We start from the raw sequence: 26,830 nt of genomic DNA, 5'->3' as shown, positions 1-26,830 counted from the left end.
ACATGGAGGTTGGAGGTACAACATAGAATCATCCTGGAATGGAAGCTGGTTACAGATTGTGATTAGAAAGCATGGGAGGTCTCAGGTTCTTCTCATGGCATGTGGTGAGTGTGTCGCCTCAATAGGCCATCTCATAGAGGAGCATTAATACTAGTAATGATATTATTGAGAAAATAACTTTTCTTTTCTAACCATTTATTCAACAACATACTTTCACTGCACTGAAGTATGAAATTAAAGATGAAATTTTTTGAATTTTTGTTGTTGTTTTTAGTACTGTTTTATATCCATATGTATCAACATGCTTTCTCCGTTAGATATAATGCATATAAACATTTAGGGAGCAAATGGATAAAATTGTTTTCATCATTATTTTGTGTTATACTTCCTGTAAAGTCGATAGGTATGTTTTGTTTTGAAATAGTGGGGAAGGGGAGTTATTGATTTATCAACAGTTCAGATTAAGCATGTGTTGTGCACTTAGTTTTCTTTTGTTTTTTATTTCTATCTGCAGTTATTTTATGAAGTAGACTCATGATATTTGAAAAGTTAATATCATTATTATTACTATTAACAACACTAACTGAACTGATCTTCCTAGTTTCCGACCATAGGTGACTTTGCAGGCATCGCCCACAAAGTATTCCTGGTGAGATTTTTATAGGGTAGTTCACCATTGGTTTCCCCAACCCCCCATTTTATCCATGCTTGGGACCAGCATATGGTTGGGACGTATTCATGACTGTAATCCATGTGTGTTCACTAGGCCAGTTTGCCTGTTCTGGGAAACGAAAAACCTGAGTTTCCTGGTGAAAAAAACCCCTACCTCTGTATGAGACCAGCTAACTCACCTTTCATTGAAAGAGACCAGATAAGGTTCCTCACATCATTCTAACAGATAAGCTTAGGTGTTGATGGTTATTCATGACTTATTTCTTATTTTTCACGGTTATTAACAACACCACAAACACTTATCAACAAAGATGTTTTATTAACGCTAATATTTCGCTAATTTTCAACTCAGCGTCAGAGCACAGCACACTTGTAAACGCAACAGTGAGTGAGTGAAACAATATAATTGCAAAAGACAAAAGATTTAAAGTCCTATTTCTTGGCGCCTTCTAGCAAGAAAAAAAAAAAAAAAAACAGCAGTTATCCAGGAGTTTTTCTTAGGATAACCGTCTCCCAAATTTTTGGCAAATTAATGCAACCATATTTGTTAAGGTTGGGAGAATTCTTCAAAGCCATTGCTGACTCAAAATATCTTTCAGATCTATAACGACTCCTAAATAGCACATTCATTTTCTTCCATCTAATCCTGAGTGAAGGAGTGTCCAAAGCGTGGTCTGCCAGTCCCGACTTGCCATAGTAATAGTAGCAAATGTATCTTTCATGTTCTTCCAGGCAGATGTTCACTGATCTTTCTGTTTGCCCATAATAGGCCAAGTCAATGTCACACGGAACTTCATACACTCCTGGGTGTGCTAAAGGGTGAAGTTTATCCTTAGGCGAGCGGATCAGAGTTGCCAGCTTGACATGAGGTTTGAAAGTGGTGCAAAGGCCATGTTTCAACAATACTTTGGCTATCTTTTCCGATGTACCTCTGATATAGGGAATAGAAATGGTCATGTTGTATTCTTGTGTATTAGGGGAGGGCAGAGTAATGGGCCTATGTAGTATTTTATCTATTTTGTAGGGATTGTAGCCGTTGGCTAAGAACGTATGGCGCAGGTATTGGAGTTCAGTGGTCAGAGCTGTATCGTTAGAACAAATGGCTCTGGCTCTGTGTGTAATTGTTTTTAAAATGCCGTACTGTTGGACTGGATGATGATGTGATTGTTTATATAGGCATCTTCCTGTGTGTAGGCTTTCTGTAAATAGAAAAAGATAGTGATCCATCTGAAAGGCGGGTGACTAATGTGTCATTAACTGTTTACCATTTCTTGACACATTAGTCACCTGCCTTTCAGATGGATCACTATCTTTTTCTATTTACAGAAAGCCTACACACAGGAAGATGCCTATATAAACAATCACATCATCATGCAGTCCAACAGTACGGCATTTTAAAAACACTTACACACAGAGCCAGAGCCATTTGTTCTAACGATACAGCTCTGACCACTGAACTCCAATACCTGCACCATACGTTCTTAGCCAACGGCTACAATCCCTACAAAATAGATAAAATACTACATAGGCCCATTACTCTGCCCTCACCTAATACACCAGAATACAACATGACCATTTCTATTCCCTATATCAGAGGTACATCGGAAAAGATAGCCAAAGTATTGTTGAAACATGGTCTTCGCATCACTTTCAAACCTCATGTCAAGCTGGCAACTCTGATCCGCTCACCTAAGGATAAACTTCACCCTTTAGCACACCCAGGAGTGTATAAATTTCCGTGTGACTGTGACTTGGCCTATTATGGGCAAACAGGAAGATCAGTGAACATCCGCCTGGAAGAACATGAAAGATACATTTGCTACTATTACTATGGCAAGTCAGGACTGGCAGACCACGCTTTGGACACTCCTTCACTCAGGATTAGATGGAGGAAAATGAATGTGCTTGCTATTTAGGAGTCGTTATAGATCTGAAAGATTATTTTTTGAGTCAGCAATGGCTTTGAAGAATTCTCCCAACCTTAACAAATATGGTTGCATTAATTTGCCAAAAATTTGGGAGACGGTTATCCTAAGAAAAACTCCTGGATAACTGCTGTTTTTTTTTTTTTTTCTTGCTAGAAGGTGCCAAGAAATAGGACTTTAGATCTTTTGTCTTTTGCAATTATATTGTTTCACTCACTCACTGTTGCGTTTACAAGTGTGCTGTGCTCTGATGCTGAGTTGAAAATCAGCGAAGTATTAGCGTTAATAAAACATCTTTGTTGATAAAAGTGTTTGTGGTGTTGTTAATACCGTGAAAAATAAGAAATAAGTCATGAATCCTCACATCATTGATGGGAATTGAACCCATGTCTTTCCAGCCAAAGGGCTTTGTCTATACTGACTGAGCTACGTAGACAACAGTAACAAGAAATCCAAAACTGACTTTGAAAGGACAAAGCAGAAAACTCGCAGAAAAAATTTTCATCCATCACAGAAGTTCTCTCTGCAGTCCAAAATAATTTATCTGTTTTATTTCTTTTATGCCAACAAAGACATTAGTAATGATTAGAAATATGTTGGCATGGATGATCAAGGGATATCATTTCTATTTTCTTAGTCTATGGTTTAAATGTCATTATGGTATCAACATATTAAAAAGTTTTAATGGCATATTTTATTATATAATTCTTTTCTCACGTATTGTACTACACTTTTAAATGAAAAAATTAGAATAATCAAAGAAAATGTGTTGAATGATTTGCAATTCTAATTTATTGCATAGAAAATAATGATTACCAAATATGTAGATTTAGTAATACTAAATCTACATATTTTATAGATTATATAACCATGTAAACACATAAAATTGTAATATAAATTATAGGAAAACTATTATTTGAAAACATTCACAAAATTAAAGTAATTTTAATGTGGTTCAAAATATTAGAATAATATGAAAATAAATGCACAAAAATTACAGTCAAAGGGAAACAACATGATAATTAGTACTTTATTGCATCCCCTCTAAGCTTTTATAACTGTTCATAAATGGTTGAGCATATTATTTACTAGTGGTAGTCTTTTTTATCAAAACATGCCCATATGGTCTGCAGACTAGAAACAAGTTCATTTTTGACTCTTGGGGAAACTTCTTGAAGACATTTCTTCATAATTCCCTACAAATTTCCAATGGGGTTTAAATCTGGTGAGTTTGCCGGCCAAGGAATTACATTGATTTGTGTTTCTTTGAGCCGTCTAGTAGTGGTCATGGAATTGTGACTTGAATCTTGCTGAAAAAGTTAGTATGTTTTAGAATTGACTCTTTTGTAGCCTACCTGGACCCTCTGCAGTCATACAAGTCATACATGACAGAGATTGCAAATTTCACTAAATGTTTCCTGCATTCTTTATCAAATGCTTCTTGTTGGTGCTAAACATGTATCCCTTGATGACCATGGGACACACAAAACATACTTTCATTGCTAAAAAGTACCTTTTACCAGTTCTCTTAACCCCACAACAGTCTTTGCTTACACCATCGCACTCTAGCTGCCTTTTTGCTTGGAAGTCATAAGTGACTTCGCCTCGGCACATGTGATTTAAAACCCAATTTGTGAAGTCGTCTCAACGTCGTAGATTCACATTCACGTCTAGTTCTTTCCATTTCCTGTGAAAATACCTTCCACTTTGGAAGTGTTTTTTCTTCACAATATTCTTCAATCTCCTCTCATTTCTTGATGTAGTTATTACCTTTTGATCGATTATTTTGAAAGAATACCGTCTCAATACTCTATTCACACTTGCTTGAGAACATTTCAATTTTTAGATATAAACTGTTGAGTTTGGCCTTCTTTGTGTAGAGACACCATACAAAACTTCTTAGCTTCTGATGTCTCACTCGTTCGACTCATGTTTAGCAAATGATTAACTGAAATTCACATGCAAACAGTTCTTCACACACACAGATCAGTTCCACAGCTACTGAAATATATTCTCTTTCTGTGCTCTCCTCAAAACCAAGCAGAACAATTTGGAATATTCTAATATTTTGAACCATGTTAAAAATTTTTCTAATTTTGTGAACATTTTCAAATAACAGTTTTCTTTTATAGGTATTTTTTCTGGGAAAACTCCCATGTTACTCGTCTTAAAAACTATTCTTTTTACATTGATTTTACCTGCTTTTCTTTAGGAGTGCCCCTTTTTTTAATGTCATTGGCTTTTTACTCAAGAATTCTTAGGGCATTGCAGATGTATTTTAGAGACAAATATATGTAGAATGATAGAAGAAAATTCGCACATACCTTTTTTTTGGATGTTGTTGCCTGTCTTCTTAATGCGGTGTGCATGCTTCTGCTGTTATGGTGTTGAAAGGGGAGTGGGGGAGGGGGGGCTAAGGCAATGTGGGAGAATTAATTTGAAAAACCCATTTTTTTTATATAATTCAAAGTAGAATACAGAGTACGGGAAAAACAGAAATAGCAGTTCATGTGTTTTCCCTGTTCTTTATATTCTACTTTGTATTATATAAAAAAACCCGGGTTTTTTTTTTTTCAAATTAATTCTCCCACATTGCCCTAAGCCCCCTCCCCCACTTCCCTTTCAACACCATAACAGCAGAAAGAAGACAGGCAACACATCCAAAAAACAGGTATGTGCGAATTTTCTTCTATTATGCTACATATATTTGTTTCTAAAATACATCTGCAATGCCTTAAAAATTCTTGTGTAAAAAGCCAATGACATCACAAAAAGGGCACTCCTAAACAAAAGCAGGCAAAATCGCCGTAAAAATAAGTTTTTTTTATTATATTATATTTTTATGTGTTTACGTGGTTATGTAATCTGCAAAGTACATAGATTTAGATGATGATAATTCATGGATATTTGGTAATAATTATTTTCTATGTAATAAATTAGAATTGCAAATCATTCAACACATTTTCTTTAATTATTCTAATTTTTTGATTTGGAGGTGTACTACTATAAGTTTCTCTTAAGAAACTTATCTTAAGCCAGTCATTCAGTATTTAAATCAATTTTTTATTTAATAGGAATGGCACAAGCTCTTGGATCAGATACTCCATTTACTGCTATTTCTGGGAGTGAAGTGTTTTCGTTAGAAATGTCAAAAACAGAAGCACTTACTCAAGCTTTCAGGAAGTCTATAGGCGTAAGAATTAAGTAAGTTTGTTTTCTGTAAAACTGATCTGAATTCAGAATCTGTGTGTGTGTGTGTGTGTGTGTGTGTGTGTGTGTGTGTGTGTGTGTGTGTGTGTGTGTGTGTGTGTGTTAATTAATTTATTTATTTAGCATACAGGGAAAAATACAAAAAATTAATGAGCAAAACTATACAGATTGAGAGTTCAGTTAACCAATCGAAGGCATTATCTAGGATAAATGCAATTTCCTGAAGCTTCCAGGGAAGGAGTGTGTGTGTCAATCAGTGGTATGGTGCATAGTCTGCACAGCACCACACATCAATAGGGTGACTGTGAAATTCCTCACAGATGTAATGAGTGCACACAGTGGCCATATCCAGTCCTAACTCTGTTTAGTTGGCTCCAGAGATGTCATGGTAAATTGAATCCTGGGGGTTTGATAGTTGGATTTGTAATCAGGTACTTGTTTGAAGTTCATTTCAGGTTCTTCTTCTTCTTCTTTTTCACCAGTCCTGGGAACCATTATTTGGTTGGTAGAAGCACCATTATCTGGTGCTTCTACCAGCCAAATCAGAAATTTGGAGGAGGTGGAGAGATATCTTAATGTATAAAAAGGTACTTGTTATTTCTAGTTTTTTAATATTTTTTTGATGGTAGCTTCTTTGCTTCTGAAGCATGGAGGTGTGATATGGGATAGATAGATAACAGATAACTGTGGGAGAGGAGTAGATCTTAAGCTACCAAAAATGGTTTTCATTGTTATGTTAAGCTGTGTCCATCAGAGTCGGGTGATGACTTTGGCTCCAAACTGGTGAACAGATGTGAATTCAGAATGATATAATCACGTAATCACAAGAAAGATATTTATTTAACCAAATATTTCGGTCTGGAAATAGCAGACCATCGTCGGTGGTATTACAAGAACAGTTTAAAAAATATACAAGCTAGAATACTAACAATAGATCGTTGAAATTAGAACATGCCGCGTGATGTTATATCACTAAGTATGAAACGAAATATTTTGAAGTAGAAACATGATTGAATTTGCTATTAAAAAAAAAAAAAAAAAAAAAAAAAAAAAAAATTAATGAGTAATCTTGATTAGGCTTTCCCAGATTTTTGATATAGATATGCAGTCATTACGATTCAGGTTGGGATGATGGAGCAAGGCCTCCACGCTTTCCTTGAAGAAACGTTCGAACCTATAACGGGATCTATGTAAGAGGCGCGTTTTGGACCAAAGGATGCTGTGGTCAGTTTCAATCCCGTGTTGAGCCAGACCAGACTTTTCAGGTTTATTGTGAAGAATGGATGATTGATGTTCTTGGATTCTTTTTTCAAGAGAGCGTCCAGTCTGTCCAAAGTAAGAGAGATCACAGTTGCAAGGAATTTGATAAACTCCAGGAAGAGATAAAGTTGAGCGTTTGTCTTTAGGAGAAGGAAAATGAGAAGACAATTTGTTAATAGGAGAATACGTAGCTGTTAAATCATATTTCTTCAAAATTCTTGCGATAGGTTCTGAAATACCGGAGATATAAGGAATAGGTACTCGACGTATTAAATCTTTGTTGTTTTGTGGAGGATTATAAGATGTAAGAAGACGTTGAATACTTTTTTCAGAAAAGCCATTGAGTTCTTTCTTGTGATTACGTGATTATATCATTCAGTCTTATGTCGCAAGTATCCTTAAAACAACAGATGTGAATTCAGATGTACTCTGCAACAGGGAAGACCAGAGCCAGGGATGCTCTTCTAAGCATTGAGGCATTACAACCCCAAGTGCCTGTCAGGTTGTTTTTGATGTTGTTCCTGGTATATATTTTTAACGTAGTTTTTTCCCAAATGGTAAGTTAAACTAAAGTCAAGTGGACACCAAGGTAACAAGGATTACTTCACATAATCCTTGTTACCTTCACATTGCAGAAGTTTATTTTTAGTTTTCTATGAGCCTTGTGATTATTTAGATGGAAAGCTGAAACAAAAGTTTTGCCAGGATTAGGTAATAGTCCCCAGTTTTCAAAGTAGATTTTAGTGAACTCAGATCTTTGCTCAGTCTTTCCTCAAGGCCTTGGAAGGTACTGTCTTCGGTGGTGATGGCTATGGCATATCTATAGCTATGTCAAAGATAAACTTTCGACTAGCTGTTAGAGGGATATCACTTGTGTAGAGGTTGAATAAAGCTGGGGTGAGGACAGATCCTTGTGGCAGTCCATTAACTAGTAATTTTAGTTTTTTGGCAGACTGATTTGGAGGAAAATTGTAGATAGGAAGTTAGTAATGATGTAAATTTTTCATGTAGTACTATCATATCCGTGCACCCCCTTGAGGGTGCACGGCAGCAATTTGATGACGATGATGATTTTGGCTGCTTTATGCAGTAAACGTTTCTTCCATTCAGTGTCATAAGCTGATGTTAGGTCTATGAAGGCTGTACTTTAATAAATTTAGTTTAATCCTTTATCCAAGTGTAAGCAAACAAACTTTGTGCCTGAAGTAGCTTCAGGACTGAGGCAACTCGTGGTAAAGGTGCACGAAGCTCTCACCACTCCTTGTCTGAGTATCTCCCATAATGCAAAGCACATCTCCATGCAGGCATGTATAATGCTGTGCATTAAGGGATGGCCACTATCCAGACCAGTTTCGATCTTTATTGAGATCTTGTCAGTGGGAGCCAGACTCAGAGGTGGTGATACTAAGGCAGAAGCAATGGAGAAGTAATATTTATCTATATATATATAACCAAGTAATATTTATCTATATAATAAAATAACCAAGCATATAAAATTGCTTGGTTATCCTAATATATATATATATATATATATATATATATATAGAAAATTAATATTTGTACTGACTAGAACCCCGAGAAGTATAACACAAAAAAAACTTTAATGAATTATGACTAGTTTCATCGGTATCCCGACTTCTTCAGGTAAGTAAGAAATAACACAAACCTTATAACACTAACAAGGTAAAAAACATGGGCTTTTCAGCTTAATAAAAAGAAGAAGAATAGCAACAGTCATATTTGATGACTGCATGCTATTGTTAGCGTGAGTTGAATGTGAGTGACAGCTGATTTTAGAGCGCCAGTACTGGATTACTGCACTACGGGAATCAGGCAAACTGTAGCTTAGATTGTTGTTCGTGTGTGAAGGGTCCAGAACTATTTCTTTTGATTCTACAATGCGTCTTTCAAATTCATCATTGCATATATATAAATTGGTTGTGCGGTCCCAATCAATTTGGTGTTGATGTTCTTCCAGGTTAGAGTTTGCAGAGAAAAGAACATGACTAGAAAGGGCGCTCGCTTGGGTTCTTCTGTAGGAGATGTCACATCTATATTCCTCAAGACGTAGTGAAATAAATTTATCTGTCTGACCAAAATAAGGACGACTACAGTCACACACAACTTCATAAACACCTGGAAAATGCAGTTGGTTGTGTTTTGGTCGACTCAGAAAAGAACGAAGTTTTGGTAGAGTGGTATGGTCGGTTTTTATGTTGAATTTCTTCAAAATCCTAGCTAGTTTTTGGGTAAGAGAACTAATAAATGGTAACTGGATGTGAGTGATAGGGTTGGATTCATCTTCTTGTCGAGGTTGTTGAGGTGGTCTCAAACGTTTAGTGATGTTACGAGATGAATATCCATTATTTAAGAAGGTGCTTTTCAGGAAGTTGAGTTCTGTTTGAAGGTCGTCTTCTGTGGAAGTAAGACATCTTGCACGATGGGCAAGAGTGGAGATGATACCAAGTTTCTGTGGAGGGAAGTGATGAGAAGAGGCATGCAAATATCTATCAGTGTGGGTGGTTTTTCGAAAAATCGAAAATTTAAGACAGTCAGGTAATCTACTGATCTTTAGATCCAAAAAGGGGAGAATGGCGTTCTCCCCTTTTCGAATCTAATGTTAATCTCTAGTTCTGATGTAAATTTGATGTTCTGATGTTTATTTAAATGGTTTAGGAGGTTTGTAGTTCCTCTAAACCATATTCCCAGATGAGGAAGACGTCATCAATGTATCATGACCACAGTTTAGGTTTTAATGAAGCGATGGAAATAGCTCTCTCTTCAAAATCTTGTAAAAAGATGTTAGGGCTGTTAACATCTTTTTACAAGGTGTTAAAAAGAGGGCTGCTTATAGGTAACCCACTGGCTTGTTTATATTTTTTTTCTTCGTAGCAGAAATAGCCGGAATTAATGCAGTGCGTTAGTAGAGCAAACATTTTTCTTAGAAACCTTGCCCTTCAGAAGAGTCAGAACTTCATCTGTAGGCACATTCGTAAAAAGAGACACGATGTCAGAACTCACCATTCTGTCAGAGTCTTTGAGATTTATGTTTTTTATTTTTCAGATGAAATCCTGAGAGTTTTCAATAAAGGAGGAGGAATTGCCAACTAGATGTTTTAAAGAAGCTGCAAGATATTTCGAGAGATTGTAAGTAGATGAGTCAATACCTTCTACAATTGGTCTTAGAGGAGTGTCAGCCTTGTGGATTTAAGGCAGGCTGTACAAACGAGGAATAAGGGGATGTAGAGAGAGCCTAGAGATAGTCTTGTGTGTCTAGGAAGTTCAGAAGTAGATTTTAGAAGATTGTTTTTACGGTTATGTAGTTCTCTTGTGGGATCACTTTCTAGAATAGTATAGGTATCAGAACTTAATAAGTTGTTAATCTTTGCACAATAATCAGATTTGTCTAAGATTACGGTTGCGTTCCCTTTATCAGCAGGTAAGATAATAATATCATTGTTTTTACGAAGCAGGTGGATTGCTTTTCTTTCTGTCGAAGATAGAATATCTGTAGGACGACGACTGTTGTTTATAGTGAAGATAGCATTGATCCTAAGTAGATTCACAGTTTGTTTTGGTAACTGCACTGTAGCCTTTTCAACTTTTGTAAGAAAGATTCTTTAGGAATGGAGGTCGGAGAAGGAACGAAGTTAAGACCTTTTGAGAGCACACTGAGTTCTGCAGAAGTAAGTGTGTGAGAGGATTTGTTGACAACATTTTGTAAATTTTGTGAATTGATATGAGGTTGGCGAGTTTGTTCCTGTTTAAGTTGATTGAATTTTCAATCATAAGTTTTGTGTTATTTCTTACTCAGCTGAAGAAGTCAGGACACCGATGAAACTAGTCATCATTCATTAAAGTTTTTTTGTGTTATACTTCTCTGGTTCTAGTCAGTACAAATATTAATTTTCTAAATGTATACATCCCGAGTCAGTTCTAATAACAATATATATATATATATATATATTGGTCCACCTTTGCCACGAGTTGCCCTCAGTCCTGAAGATACTTCAGGCTCAAACTTTGTTTGCTTACACTTGGATAAAGGATTAAACTAAATTTATTATAGTCTAACGAAGTGGAAAAAAATTTCCAACATCTTTCTCTAAATCCAGAGTAATTTAATAATAAGGTGAAACACCTTTTGGCAACTCGTATAGGTAAATATGACTTCTCCATTGCTTCTGCCTTAGTATCACCACCTCTGGGCCTGGCTCTCACTAACGAGACCTCAATAAATGTCAAAACCGGTCTGGGAAGTGGCCCTTTCCTTAATGCATGTCCATATGGAGATGTGCTTTGCATTATGGGAGATACTAAGATAAGGAGTAATGCGAGCTTGGTCCACCTTTACCATGAGTTGAGTCAGTCCTGAAGATACTTCAGGTGTTAACTTTGTTTACTTACACTTGGATAAAGGATTAAACTAAATTTATTATAGTCTAATCAAGTGGGAAAAAACTTCCAAGAAGGCAGTACTTGTTTTTAAACTCTTTTGGTATCCAGCTTTTATATGGGTGTGGGTGCTAGGACCAGATCATGTCAGCTTCTGTGTCAGGTCCATATCCAACATGTTCACTGGATAAGATGGTTTCTATTTTTGGAGAAATCCTAGAGACGATAATCCTTTCAAAAAGTTTGTAAGGAGTGCAGAATAATGGAATAGGGTCATCAGTTGACTTATATATACATATATATACATATATATATATATAACACCTTCTGTCCAAAAAGAAACCAAACCGTTTGAAAATAGAAGAATCTAGTGGTGCCACCTGTTGTGTCTTTTTGTTGTTGAAAGCGGCAACCTTCATTAGTGTTGTGTCAGCTGTTTATGACATTTGTTTCATTAGAAGCCAAATTATAGTGCCAAGAGTGATAGTGTGTTTTGACGAATGGTCGGAAAATGAGTTTCAAACAGAAAGCTGCGATTGACTTGTGTGTTAAACTTGGTAAAAGTTTTACCGAAACGCATCAAGTGCTTCAAAAAGCACATGGTGATGAATGCTTATCCCATACTCAAGTTTACGAGGGGTTTAAGCGATTTCAAAGTGTTGGCGAAATGCTTGAGGATGATGAAAAGTAAGGCTGTCCAAAAACTGGACTGAGTGAAATTAACATCTAAAAAGTGCATGATTTCATCAAAGAAAACCTGAAATTGTCAGTGAGATTGATTGAAGATGAATTGGGGATTCCACAGTCAACTGTGCACAACATTTTGACCGAGAGTTTGGGCCTTCCTAAATTGAATTCGCGATTTGTTCCCCACAAGTTGACTGATGATCAAAAAATGTATCGAATTGAACACTGCAAGGACCTTGTTAAAACCACTCGTAAGGACTCAGACTTCCTTGAAACGATCATTACCAGTGATGATGATTATGAGCCCAAAACAAAGCACCAGAGTGCTGAGTGAAGACCACCAGAAGAGGGGCATCTGAAAAAAAGTCGCTTGGAGAAGGCAAAAGTAAAGACAATGCTCATTTGTTTCTATGATTCTAAGGGTATTATCCACAAAGAATTCATTCTGCCTGGCCAAATGGTCAATGGTGAGTTTTATATCAAAGTTTTGAAGTGATCGATAACAAGAATTCATCACGTATGGCATGAATATCACGATGCAGGCAGTTGGTCACTTTTGCATGATAATGCGCCATCTCATTGTTCGAACATTGTGAGACAGTTTTTGAGCAAAAACCAAGTTTGTGTGTTGGATCATATTCACCTGATTTAGCACCCTGTGACTTCTTTCTCTTCCCCCATTATTCATTTAATGACTTAATTTAACTGATGAAAGGAAAGCGATACAACACCATTGAAAACGTTCAAGCGGCAGTAACCACGACCCTCAACAGTATCCCAAAAACCAATATAAAAAAACTCATTTAATGAATTAATTGACCGTGCCAAACACTGTATCGAAGCTGAGGAAGAGTATATTGATTGAAATAAATGATCTGAATAATTATAATTGGCCTGTGTTTTATTTTCTATCAAAAGTTCGGTTTCATTTTGGACAGAGGGTGTATATCATGGGCGAATATTCAGGATGTGCTGGGTGTGCGGTTCACATCCACAGAATAGCAATATCACTGATATTACATTTTTGCGTTTATTCCCATTAAAGATTCTCTTAATTGTTTCCTGGCTTAGCAGGATTCCTAAAATTAAACACAATATTCTGATGCTTCATGAAGAGGAACACTTTTCGACGCATAAGCATTGTCACATTCACGTTAATGGCCTGGGTATGCTCTAAGTCTCTAACTCTAAGCTTAGTGCTCTAATGGTTTTAAACTGCCCAGAAGGCGAAGCAGGGTGAGTGCTGAGACAATAGCACCTAGAAATAAGCTGTGCTTGATTATTATGTCAACCAATGCATTTGAACATTGTCATTTTTCATGAGTTGCTGTTTCAGTTTTCTGAGTTTCATCTGATTTATGTGCATGAAGTGTAAACTGACATGTCTATGACTTAATATAGGCATGTAGTTTTCTATAAATAATTTATAACTTTTTTTGCCCATATTTATAGTGGGAAACAGTGTTGATGATCTACATATCAACACTGTTTGTCCCATTTTCTGCCAAAGCTTTTGCGGATTGTATGATTGATTATAGTCAAAGGAGGTTGGAATTTGTGTATAATTAAGTAAAACAAATTGTTTTAGCCTTTCTTTGGTTTGATACGGAAAACATAATTTCCAAGTGATTACTTTTTCCGATTTTTTCTGTGCATATTATAAGGCTGTATTTAAAAATCATATTAAAATTTTAATTATCTGTATCTCACTCTAATATTTGCGAATGATAATCTAATCTCACCACGAAGCATAAACCCTTTGTGCTTCTCACATAAATGGTACGCATGTAGCATAGCTATTGTTCATTTGACCTTTATGCTTTCCATATTTAAAATTATATTAATTGATAACTTAAAGTATTCAAAGTTATCTTCCAATTAATTGCATTGGACAATTTAAGATGAGTGCTGATGTGCTATACACTCCTAAACCTTTCATACATTAATAAAAATGCAATCATATGGTCAAATTGATGTGAATTTTGTAGCATGGTTTGCATGAGGAACATGATAGCTAGCATGCCCAACCTAACCTAAATGTGCATGTGAAACCACTGATATATATAGGATTAGTAAAGAGCTCTGAAAAAGATGTGCTAATATGCCTAGTAAATGGCAATATTGATTACATTTTAGTATAATATTGTTTATTTTTGATAGATTAGTATAATTGCCTAATTGTTGGGCTTTGTGGGTTTATTGCTGACTTTTTTTTTTGCTGAATTTTGAAGCATGCTCTGAGCATTTAAAAAAATGGTGGTACAAATAAGATCTGCGCATCATGTAGCACAAAGATCAAATGCTATTAACAAAGACAATATTCTACTAAAATGCAATAAATCTTTTCAAGTTTTTTTCAAATCAAAATCAAGATTTTTTGCACCCATATTTTGTTGGACTATGAGTTATCAATGAATGCAAATATCAGTACTAGCATAAAAATGGGTGCAGAAAACTGTGAATAATGGAATACAAGAAAGTTGGAGTGAAAGAACTTATGAACGAAGAAATGAAAATAAGTGACATTGAAGCAGAATAAAGTAGGAATGAGGAAATAGAAGAAAGGAATGACAGAATGAGGGAGAGAAAGACTGCAGGAATGACAGAGAGTGAAATTGCTGGAATGCAAGATTTGAAGGACGAGTTGTTCAGCATGAGAAATGAAATGTGGAATATGCCAAGTGATATTAGCACTTGGCGGAAAGAAAGAAATCTGTGCAAAGAATAGAATGAAGGAAAGTAGAGAAAAAGAGGTGCCGAATGACTTGCGAATAACAATGTATGGAGATTCCATTATTAGCATTATTAGAGGTGTGGTTAATGAGAGAGGTCAACAAGGTCTGCTTTCCAGGAGGGAGAATGAGCAAGATAATTTATGCTTTGAATATGAGAAGGAAATAAGCCAGAGTTGGTGGGAACAAATGATTTGTTGATTCATTTGGATAAACAAATCATTGGTTAGACATTAGGAGAATATAATATCAGGACATTATTGGGGAGAATGAAAGATAATTGTGTAGTTTGAAAGGTTGTCAGTGTGTTGTCAAGGTATGACAATGATGAGTTGAGATGGAACATCATGAATGGTATGATAACTAAAATGCTTTTTTTTGAATGTTAGTCAAGTGGGTTTTAATTTATTGTCCTATATGTTTTGCCGATTTTTGCTATCGGCATCTTCAGGGAATACAATTGGTAAGCAATATGAAGGTAACAGACTAGGTTTTAACTGACAGTTCTAATTCATACAAAATTAGTATTGTCTATATATATCACAATACTAATTTTGTATTAATTAGAACTGTCAGTTAAAACCTAGTCTGTTACCTTCATATAGCTTACCAATTGTATTCCCTGAAGATGCTGATACCAAAAATTGGTGAAACATGTAGGACAATAAATTAAAACCCATTTGAATAACATTCAAAAAAAAGTGTTTTAGTTATTATACAAGTAGTGAAGGAAGAAAATCATCATGAATGGTGTGCTGGCAGAGCTGTGCAAGGATGGAGTGCAGTTTGTTGATGTGTGGCATGCATTTGATGAATGGCTTTGGTTGAGCAACTGGAGATGTTTCTAGAAGGAAGTGCAGAGAGTGATGTGAGCAAGAGATAAGAGGAAGTAGTGAAGTGAAGCGAAAGATTGGGAGGATGGAATGGATGAGATTGAAGTGCTTGTTAATGGAAATAGTATGGGAGATGAAGAGAGAACGGGGGATACACTAAGAACAGGGAGATGGGGGAGTCAAGGTGGACAGGGAGATACAGCATAGGAAGAGTGATGTTAGAATTAGTAGAGAATGTGTGTATGGGGATGATCAGTGCAGGAATGAAATGGATCAGGATGTTAGGGTGATAGTTGAGTTTGAGGAGATACATAGGATAAGTGGTGATAGAGGTGATTTGGCAGGTGAGGTGGGGAAACACAACCAACAGGTAGCTTGAGTAGGACTGGTTATAGACCTAAAATTGAACTTCTGTGTTCATTTGTTGCATGGTGAATGAAGAGTCATTGAATGAGTTTAATTTAAAATTTAAGGGCACAGTTTGATGGGCTTTGTGTGTAAGAATGTGTACATCTTGCAATGAGTCTTTTTACTCCATGGATTAGGTGATAGGTAGTCAGGTGTTAGTAATAATAATATATATACAGGTAACTTTCATATGTGACGGTTGCATTTACGAGAATTCCCATGTATATCAAAAACACATAAAATGGGTAGCTTATGACATGGGATAATAAGGTTTCATTCCCAAACAAGAGTTTTTTTTTTTTAATTTTTGAAAAAAAAATTTTTTTTATTGCATACTGTATCATCATCATCAAATTCCTGCCATGTACCCTCAAGGGGTGTACAGGATATGATAGTACTACATGGAAAAAAAAATTTACATCATTAATAACTTCCTATCTACAATTTTCCTCCAAATCAGTCTGTTACTTGTCAAGACTCCAACATTATCAGATCTTATTTTTCTATCGTCTAAGGCACTTTGTACTGTATCAATCCACCTACATCTTGGTCTTCCTCTGGGTCGTTTTACTGCCAACCTGGCAGAGAACATTTGTTTTGCTAATCTTTCCTCGCCCATTCTGTTTAGGTGACCATACCACCTGAGATTAGCTCTGCTAACGCATTCCTGGATGCTGACAATGTCAAGTTCTTTCCTAATATCCTCGTTTTTAATATGATGTTGCCATCGATCCCATCTGTTCACACCTATAATCTTTCTCAAGACTCTCATATCTGCGGTCTCTAGTCTTTGGTCAAGTGTTTTACTTCTGACCCAGCTCTCAGATCCATAAGTTAAAACTGGTTTGAACACTGTCTTGTATACAGCTAATTTAGTGTTCTGACTAATTTCTCTCTTATTCCTTATGAATTTATTCAATTGACTTCCTACCATACCAGCTTTGCTGATTCTGTTGTCTATTTCTATATTTAATTTACCATCTTCAGTAAAAATCGTGCCTAAGTAACTGAAATGTTTTACTTGTTCCACAGGTTCTCCATTCACAACACAGTTGACATTTTCAATGATTCTGCCTATTTTCATTGTCTTTGTCTTTTTATTGCTGACCTTCATACCATATCTATTGCAACAGCTATTCAATTTAGTCAGAGAATCTTGCAGACTTGTAGCAGATTTATTTAGAAGTATAACATCATCCGCAAAAAGCAAAGAGCTGACATTAACATCTCCAATTTTGATATCATGTTTAATACCACTTTCCTTCATAATGTGATCCATATAGATAACGAATAACAGAAGGGATAATGTACATCCTTGTCTCACACCAGATTTGACATGTCTTCCTGTACTTCCTTCAATTCTAACTGCTGACTTACACCTCAAATAAAGACTAAGTATTGCTTGATATAATACCCCATTGACACCTGTAGCATATTGACTTCTCTCTTGGCACCTTGTCATATGCCTTTTCCAAATCGACAAAACTTAAATACAGATCTTTGTTATATTTCCATGATTTCTCGACTATTTGTCGTAAAGTGAAGATCTGATCCTGACAGCCTCTATTTGGCCTGAATCCAGCTTGTTCTTCACCAAGCTTTTCTTCCACAATTCTTCTCAACCGTTTCTCAAGTATACTTGCATAGATCTTGCCAGGAACACTCAGTAGGGAAATACCTCTGTAATTCTTCCATTCAGTTTTATTTCCCTTTTTATATATGGGTACTATTAGAGCTCTACTCCAATCATCGGGAATTCGTCCCTATGTTCAGCCTTTCTGAACTATGCAGTGCAGCCACTGTAAGACTTTTATACCACCATACTTCAGCATTTCTGGTCGAATATCATCTACTCCTGCTGCCTTTCCACATTTCAAGCCTTTGATGGCTTTTTCTACTTCAAGTATGGATATGTATTCCTGACTGCATGCCTGGCCAGTGTTTTTTACCACTGTGCTGTCATCAATGCTTGTTTCATTTAGCAGTTTTTCAAAGTAATTACTCCATACTTCAAGGATATCTTTTATTCCAGTTTTAATGTCACCTTTATCATCTCTAATTCCTTTTATAGCACTCTTTCCTCCATTCTTAAGCTTCTTCAACAACCTCCAGAATATTTTGCCACCTTCTTGATATTTATTTTCTATATTCTTGCCAAAGTCCTCCCATGACTTTTGATTAGCTAGTTTTACACAGTGTTTAGCATTCTTGCATTTGTCTCTATATTCTCTAAGAGCACAAGCTGACTTATTTGGCAGGAACTTTTGATATGCTTTCTTCTTTTCCTTCACTGCCTCTTTAACTTCCTGTGTCCACCAGGGAGTTCTGATTTTTCTATCCTTGCAGACAACCTCACCACATGCCTCTCTGGCTGAATCAATCAGTATTTTCTTGAAGGCTTGCCACTGAATCTCCAAGGTTTGGTTCCTGTTCTCAAACTCTTTCATTTTTTTTCTTCAATAATCTTTCTGTATTTTAGTCTACAGTTCACATCTGAGAGCTGCTCAACTTTTATTCGCTTTAAAACTTTCTTACATGTTATTCTTTTCAATATGAAATTCAATTTTATCCTGCTCAAGACTAAATAGCGATCACTTCCAATTTCAAATCCTCTGTACACTCTGGTGTCCTGCACCAGGGAGAAAACATCACTATCAACAATAACATAGTCAATGAGACTTTTCTTATTCCTAGCCTCTTCTCTCCAAGTGAATTTGTGCACATTTTTATGTTTGAGTAATGGTGTTAGTAATAACCAGTCCATGTCCTGAGCAGAAATCCAACAGATATTTGCCATTATTATTATCTTTGCTCTTTTCTCCAAATTTTCCCAAAATATTTTTGTATGTCTCACAATCATTTCCTACTCTGCTATTTAGATTCCCAACAAGGATCATCTTTTCATTTTTCATTGTGTCAGTTGCTTTTTCTAAAGCCTCAAAAAATTCTTCCACTTCTACTTTAGTAGAACCTTCTGTGGGACCATAGGCACAAATAAGTCTCATTGTTCAGTTCCCCATTCTCATATTTGCCCACATTACTCTACTTGAGACTGACTGCCATTCAAGAAAATTAGCCTGGTATTTTGTGTTGAATGCTATGGCTACTCCTTCTTTTCCTTGATTGTCATTGCCTGAATATAACATTTTGTATTTATTGCTCAGAAAGATCTCACCAGTTTTGGTCTTTTTTTTTTCAGTCACCCGGTCTTCCGATTCCCCTATTATGTCGATCTGGTACTTATCTAATTCCTCAGCTAGCTCCATTTCTTTGCCATTTAGGCTTCTTACGTTGATAGTACCGATCTTTAACTCTGGTGATGTTGAGTTGGGGTTTGTTTTCAGATTTGTTCCAGTGGCTGACTTTTCGCTGTTCGCCCTGGTTCCCTGGCGAAAACAACGGGGGGCCTTGTTTAACCAGGCACCGCCCCGGCATGAAATTTTGTCATGTTGTACCATCATTTTTTTATTTTTTTATATTGCATACTTAAAGCAGTTAATTTCATAAGTTTCTTGGATGCACAGTTCTTTAGAAGTACATACAGTGCATATTATATTGTTTATCTTAGAAAAACAATTTCTCAGCATTTGGCTAATTTTTATGAAAATTAGCCAAATGCTGAGAAAGTAAGATCCTGGCTACCATTTATCAAGTGGCTACTTGAACATTATGATTAGATTTTTTATGAGTTGTTAAAAATATCAGAATTGACATTTAAGTTCTCAACAATTAAAACAGCAATTTCAACCAACTAACTACTTCCAAATTATAGGAAATCTGCTTCTTAACAACACTTCATAGTATAAACAGCACCAGAAGAAAATAAAATAAATTATTTATTCTTCTTCCTCCTATCATGGAATATAGGCCATGTGGCCTGTTCCGGTCTCATGCCTTCTCTTTCTTGGTCTTCCGATTCTTCTTTTTCCACTTATTTTGTATCTGTATAATATTTTTGGTAGTCTGCTGTTGTCCATTCGATTTAAATGTTCTAGCCATTTTTGTTTATACTGTCTTATGTAGTAATTAATTGGTTTGATTTTTAGGGATTGTAAGATTTCTTCATTTGTTTTGTGGTCCCACTTGGTATATCCAGCTGTTTTTCTGAGGAACTTCATTTCTGCTGTTTGAATTTGTTTTTCATCTTTCCTTTTCATGGTCCATGTTTCGCTTCCGTATAGTAGAGTTGGTTTTGACAAGACATTATATAGTCTGATTCTAGTGTGTTTTTGTACCAGGGATGGCTTAAATATACTATTTATTATGCCATTTACTTTGACAAAGTTTGATATTTTAGTGTCTATGTCTTTTTCTTCTTCATATGATAGATCACATCCCAAGTATCTAAAATGTTTACTTGTTCTAGTATTTTATTATCTATTACTATTTTACTTCTTATTGGGTTTTCTCCTTTGAATGCCATTATTTTTGTTTTTTCTTTGGATATTGTCATATTATATTGCTTTGAGATATCATTTAATGATTTTAATGATCTTTGTAAGTCATCTTCTGATGTAGCTAATACTATTTGATCATCTGCAAATAGTAGTGTATCTATCTTCATTTGCGGGGTCATTTGTATACCAAATGGGTTATGCTGTTTCCAGATTGTTAATATTTCATTTATGTATATATTGAAAAGCAGAGGTGAGAGGGTACATCCTTGTCTTACTCCTCTTGATATATCTTTCCATTCTGAGGTGTGTTCTAATTTAACTGCTATTTTATTTCCTGTATATATTTCTTGAATAGATTGTAAAAGTTGGTTTGGTATGTTTAAATTGGTTAATATTTTAAACAATTTTTGTCAAACGCTTTTTCATAATCAATAAATGCCACATGTGTTTCTTTTTGAAATTCTCTTCTCTTTTCTATTAATAATTTTAAAGTAAAAATTGGATCTATGCAGGATCGGCCTTTTCGGAAGCCATTTTGTTCTTCTAGTAATTTGTTTTCTACAGTGCTGCTTAGTTTCTCTTTTAATATTCCTGCATATATTTTATATCCTGTATTCATCAGGCTAATTCCCCTATAATTATTGCAATTTTCTTTATTTCCTTTTTTATAGATTGGGATGACCAGTGCTTTTTTCCAAGAGTTAGGGGTTTTTCCGGACATCCAAACCATATTAAAAAATTTCAAAAGTCTTTCATTAAATTTTTCACCTGCATTTTTGTATAGTTCTATATTTATATTGTCTTCTCCTGGCATTTTCCTATTTTTCATCTTCTTTATTATATTTTTCAGTTCTAACATTGTGATATTTTCTATTAGGTCATTCTTTGTCTTATAAAATTTTAATTCATTGTTCTCATCTGTCCAGAGATTTTGGAAATAGGTCACCCATTTTTCTAAATCTATTGTTTGTATTTTTATCTTTTCTTTTATTTCTTTATTCATGTATTTTATTACTTTATAGGTTTTGGGTTGTGGCTTAAATAAATCCTTTTCTAGTTCTGTTACGAAATTGTTCCATCTTTCTCTATGTTTTTTCCTTACTTCTCGTTTTGCAATTGCACCATTTCTTTTATACTCTATTTCTGCTTCTATTGTTTTGGAATTTAGCCATTTCTGGTAACTGTCCTTTTTGGTTTTTATTATATTTTCTATTTCTTTGTTCCAGTCTCGTAGTCCTCTTTTTCTAATCCATTTGTGCTTTATTCCTAAGGTTTCTGTTGCTGCTTTTGTGAGAATTTGTTTCAAATTTTCCCATTCATCTTCTATGTCACTTGATTCATGTGTGGTTTCTGTTTTTAAGTTTGTGAATTTTTGATATTGTAGTCTAACTTGAGGATCCTGTAATGAAGAAATTTTGTAGCTCGGCTGGTAAGAATTTTCAATTCTATGTGTTTTTAGCCACTTTGGTTTAAAACGAATTTTTGCTGATACCATATAATGATCAGAGTTTAATTCAAAGCCTCGATACGCTCTTACGTCTAAAATTAACTCCGCTAATTTGAAATTTGTGATAACGTAGTCAATTACTGATTTGTATCCTCTGGCTGACCAAGTATATTTATGTATTTCCTTGTGTTTAAACATTGAATTCATTATTCTCATATTATTATAAATGACAAAATCGCGCAATCTGCAACCATTTTGATTACGTGTATCTTCGCCAAATTTACCTATGTTTGTTTTGTATTTTTTGTTTCCTATTCTGGCATTTAAATCTCCTGCTAGCAGTAAATAGTCAGTTTTGTTTGTTTTATCTATGGCATTCTGTAATTCTTTATAAAATATATTACTGTCTTCTTCTTTTCCCTCTTCTGGTGCATATGCACCAATTATTGTTATATGGCCTCTTAATGTCTTGAGTCTAATTTCTATTAGTCTTTCATTCAAATAGTTGTAATATACAATATTGTTCTTTAGGGATTTATGTACCATAATCATTATACCTGCTTTTGCTCTTTCTTCTTTTTTTTACCCCACTGTGGATTTGTATATAGTTATTTGTTTCTTTTGTACCTTTTTTTTGTTTTTTCTTTGTTTCTGTTACTATACATATCTTTATGTTAGCTTGGTTTAGTTGTTTATCAAGTTCTTCTTCTTTGTGTGCAATGCTTCTCACATTCCATGTTGCAATCTTCATTATGTGTTCCTTTTTCCAATTTCGTTTACCGTTTCCTGGGTTGTGGTCTTTCCCTGACAGTCCATCCGGCTTTTCTTTGCATGAAACTTGAAAGTATTTTGAATTTCCCCAGGGCAGGTTACTTACCTGTCGCTGGGTAAGTCCAGTGGTAGGGCTGCTACCTAACACCTCTGGACAGGCAGATCTAACAGCATTTACTCTGTTAGGATGTTAAGGTTATACCGCCCATACTCGGTCGGCAGTGCCTCGTTTGTACTTTTAGAACAGGATGGACCACGGGAAGGTGAGGTTGACATTTGAGTGGGAGAGGCTATGTATTGCGCTTCACCACCCCTTCCACCCCAAATTATTTATTGAGCTTACTAATTTGTAACCAGCATCTTCAAAGCAGAAATTACAAGTGTGGAAGAGCACACAGCACTCACTTTAGATTGTTATAGAAACAATTCAAATAGTAACTGAAAAGGAACTAATGTCTTACTGAGGTGTCTTGTGTGGAGCATATAAAAACGGAATTAATTCAGAGAAGTCAGGCTAATATGTAGTCTTAAATGAATGTATTCCAGATCTTAAGTAAATTAATTTAATGCAGCCATACTTGTCAAAGTTATGGAAGTGTTTCATAGCTAATGCTGATTCCAGAAAGAAATAGTCTCTCATACCTATAGCAGCATCTATGCAGCACAGTCTTTTTTTTCCCATTTAATCTCATGTGATGGAATATCCAGAGCATGGTCCACCACTATTACCACACAAAAATATTACATGAGAGCATGCAGTATTTTTGTCTGTTTTATAAGGGTTGCCATTGGTTTAAAAAAAAAAGGTTAGGTAGTGACTGGAATTAATGTCAACGGTTTAAACATAAATAATATCAAATATGCAGATGATCTCGTCCTCCTTGCAAGAACCCCAAATGAACTACAAAAGTTGATCAACAAGCTAAATGAAACCTGTAAAACATATGACATGACAATAAATATACAAAAGACAAAAGTGATGAAAACAGGGAGAAACAGAGCTACCATCTCAGCCACCCTAAACGGAGAACAATTAGAACAAGTAGACAACTTCATATACCTTGGATCAAAACTAACAGAAACAATAGATGAACTCAAAACAATCAAACACAGAATAGCGATAGGATGGACCACCATGGGAAAATTACAGAAAATCTGGAAAACAAACAAGATATCTAAACAAGCCAAAATCAAGCTATATGAAGCAATAATTATACCAACAGTCATCTATGGAGCAGAAGCGTGGACAGTTAAAAAAAGAGAGGAGAAAAAACTGCTGGCATTTGAAATGAAATGCTTAAGAAAAATAAATAGAACAAGTTGGATAGAAAAGAAAACAAACATCACAGTCAGACAAGAACTATTGTATAAAAAGACAATAATAGAAAAAATTAGAAAACAACAACTGAGATGGTTTGGACACACTGTACGCATGGATGCAGACAGACTTCCTAACGTCCTAATCAATACTTTTCCAACTGAAAAAAGAAGACCTGGAAGACCAAGAATTACCTGGCTGAAATTAATAAAGAACATCTCGGGATGCAGAACATATAAGGAACTTTTTCGAACAGCAAGGAATAGAGAAGACTGGAAGATCCTGCTCAAGAGAAGACTCAACCCGTCTTAGACAGAAGAGAAGAAGAAGAGAGAGAGAGAGAGGTAGTGACTATGGCTACAATTTGATAATCTGAGTTTAGTTACAAGAGCTGAATCATGGATGTAGTTAAGTTTTTCAAGGTGGATGTTGGAGATCTGTCAGTCAGTCTGTCCAAAATAGAATAAGCTGCAGGCAAAAGGAACTTTATACATTCCAGGATGTTTAAGAGATGAAGCTTATTCTTAGGAGAACAGATGAAGGCTGCTAGCTGGATGTATAGGAAAGTAACATTTACAAAGTACTTCAGCTCTCTTTTCAGATGTATCCTGGATATAAAGGATGGGAATAGTTTGGTGGTGTAATATATAATCTTGTATGTTGATTGCAGGAGGGATGAGAGCATGCAGTATTTTTGTCTGTTTTATAAGGGTTGTAGCCATTGGTTAAAAAAAAAAAAGGTTAGGTAGTGGCTATGGCTACAATTTGACAATCTAAGTTCAGTTGCAAGAGCTGTATCATTTGAACAAATAGTCCTGACTCTGTGTGTGTTGAGGATGTTGAACAGTTGACATGGTCAGATTGCTTATGTTATGTACCTTCCAGTGTGTGTGTGGGGGGAGGGGGATATTAAAAACTTTACATGACTGTCAAGTATTTTCTCATACACACTGGAAGGTACTTTTAGTGTGTGTGTTGGGGGGGGGGGGGTATCAAAATGTTTCTAGGCCATAAGTCCAAACCTAAGTTTCTTGTCATAGCTAACTGTTGGTTTATATGTAGATATGTTGAGTGGGAAAAGGAGAAGCTGTAGTATTCAATGCTTAAAATGAAGATAAGCCTCTTCAGTGGCAAGTTGATATACTGTAGGTTGACCAATATAAAGAAAAAGGAAATCTGGTTCTTGAGGGAGATCTACATATGAAATGAATCCCATGCTTTGGGAAAATTTAGAGAACAGAACGAAGGTCATGCTAATGATAAAACCTGGTCAGTTTCTTTTCATGACCGGGAATAGTCATTACTGATGCAGTGTTAAAACATAAAGATGTACATAAATTCATGTGGAATGAATATGCAAGAAATATTAATATCTTATTGATAATGTTATTTTTTTTTTGGTGATATCTGCACACTGGTTCAGAATAGTCAGTATCCTGAACTATGGTTGAACAGAAAAGTATGTACAAAATCTTAAAAAAAAAAAAAGAAAAAAAGACAAGCAGCTTTCAGTGGTGAACTGTCGACTGAAATAAGCAAATCACTGGTGAAAAGGTGAAACAGTTTGAAAATAAGAACTGCACTTTAGAGACAGACTCATGCTCCTCTAATTCGAGCAAAATGTGAAAAAATTATGTGCAAAAATCATTAAAGAAAAGTCATGGGTAGACTTTGGAAAGAATATAAATGATAATTATCACAAAGATGACAAAGCATTCTTGCATCTATGAAAAAAAGGATACTATAAAAGGAATCAGGGATAACACTGACATATGAAGTAAAGTTTGTGGATGTTTGGAATAATTACTTTGAAAAACTGTGAAGTGAGATAATCAAGAGAACAAGAGATTGTATCAATAAATTGTACTTGACAAGATATCGTATTCTTGTTATAATAATTTACCTAAGTGCACAAGCAAAAGTTTGCACATGAAGTATCTTCATGACTAAGTATAGAGGTTATCGATTTGATATCAAAATTGTTTCAGTATCCCATTAGACATGTATATTGCCATGTGTGATGAAGGGGTATTCAGAGGGCTGGAGTAATTCTAGGGGTGCACAAGTGTCTGATAATATTTAAGAGAATAATTATGTGTGTGTGCTCATGCATGCATGCGTGCATGAAAAGGTATGATTCATTGAATCCTAGACAGGATTTGAACCCAATTCTTCCCAGCCAAGGGCATCATTGTTTGCTGACTGAGTTACAGTGACTCTGTACTTCTGAGGTATCAGATTAATAGTAAAAAAAATTTCTACTTTAAAATATGTAACTGTTTCTTTTTCTTTGATTGAGTATCATCTGTTGAATCTCAGCTAAAGTAATCATTTTTAAATAAATTTCATGCTGTTTATTTATTTTTTTATATAAATGCCAAAATGAAAAACTATTTTTCAGAGAAGAAACAGAAATTATTGAAGGTGAAGTTGTTGAGATTCAGATTGATAGGCCTGCCACTGGTACTGTAAGTATGATCTTTTATATATATAATAATTTTTATTTTTAATATTTCTCTATTAGTTCATTCATTGAAAAAAAAAATTAAAATCTGAATGAAATCTTCATATTGTCCTTGAGCAAATTCACAGATATAATCCATCCAAATAGAAATTTATTAGCAACTACCCTTTGGGACATGCTTTCAACCAATTTCTGATATGTCGCAATGTGAATGTTTTTCGATTCTTCGTGCAAAGCTACCCCCGTTGCTGATGATGGCCATTGTGGTCCGGAGCAATTTGGTGTTCGAATTCATCCCAAAGATGTTTGAT

General features: G+C 35.3%; 1 protein-coding gene across 3 annotated transcripts in view; it reads left to right on the top strand.

The window, feature by feature from the left end:
* Nucleotides 1–26,830, top strand: part of rept (RuvB-like helicase 2 rept) — a 190,777-nt gene that overhangs the window by 76,734 nt on the left and 87,213 nt on the right. For all 3 annotated transcript variants that reach the window (XM_090394501.1, XM_090394503.1, XM_090394502.1), the window contains 2 exons: nucleotides 5,672–5,801; nucleotides 26,457–26,523. In XM_090394501.1, the coding sequence (XP_090250627.1) occupies nucleotides 5,672–5,801; nucleotides 26,457–26,523 (197 nt within the window). The remainder of the gene's footprint in view (nucleotides 1–5,671; nucleotides 5,802–26,456; nucleotides 26,524–26,830) is intronic.

This window comes from Typopeltis vanoorti, chromosome 6, assembly GCF_054136105.1.
Source record: "Typopeltis vanoorti isolate ZY-2024b chromosome 6, IOZ_Tvanoo_1.0, whole genome shotgun sequence".
Lineage (NCBI taxonomy): Eukaryota > Metazoa > Arthropoda > Arachnida > Uropygi > Thelyphonidae > Typopeltis > Typopeltis vanoorti.
This window is presented reverse-complemented; position numbering and strand designations above follow the sequence as displayed.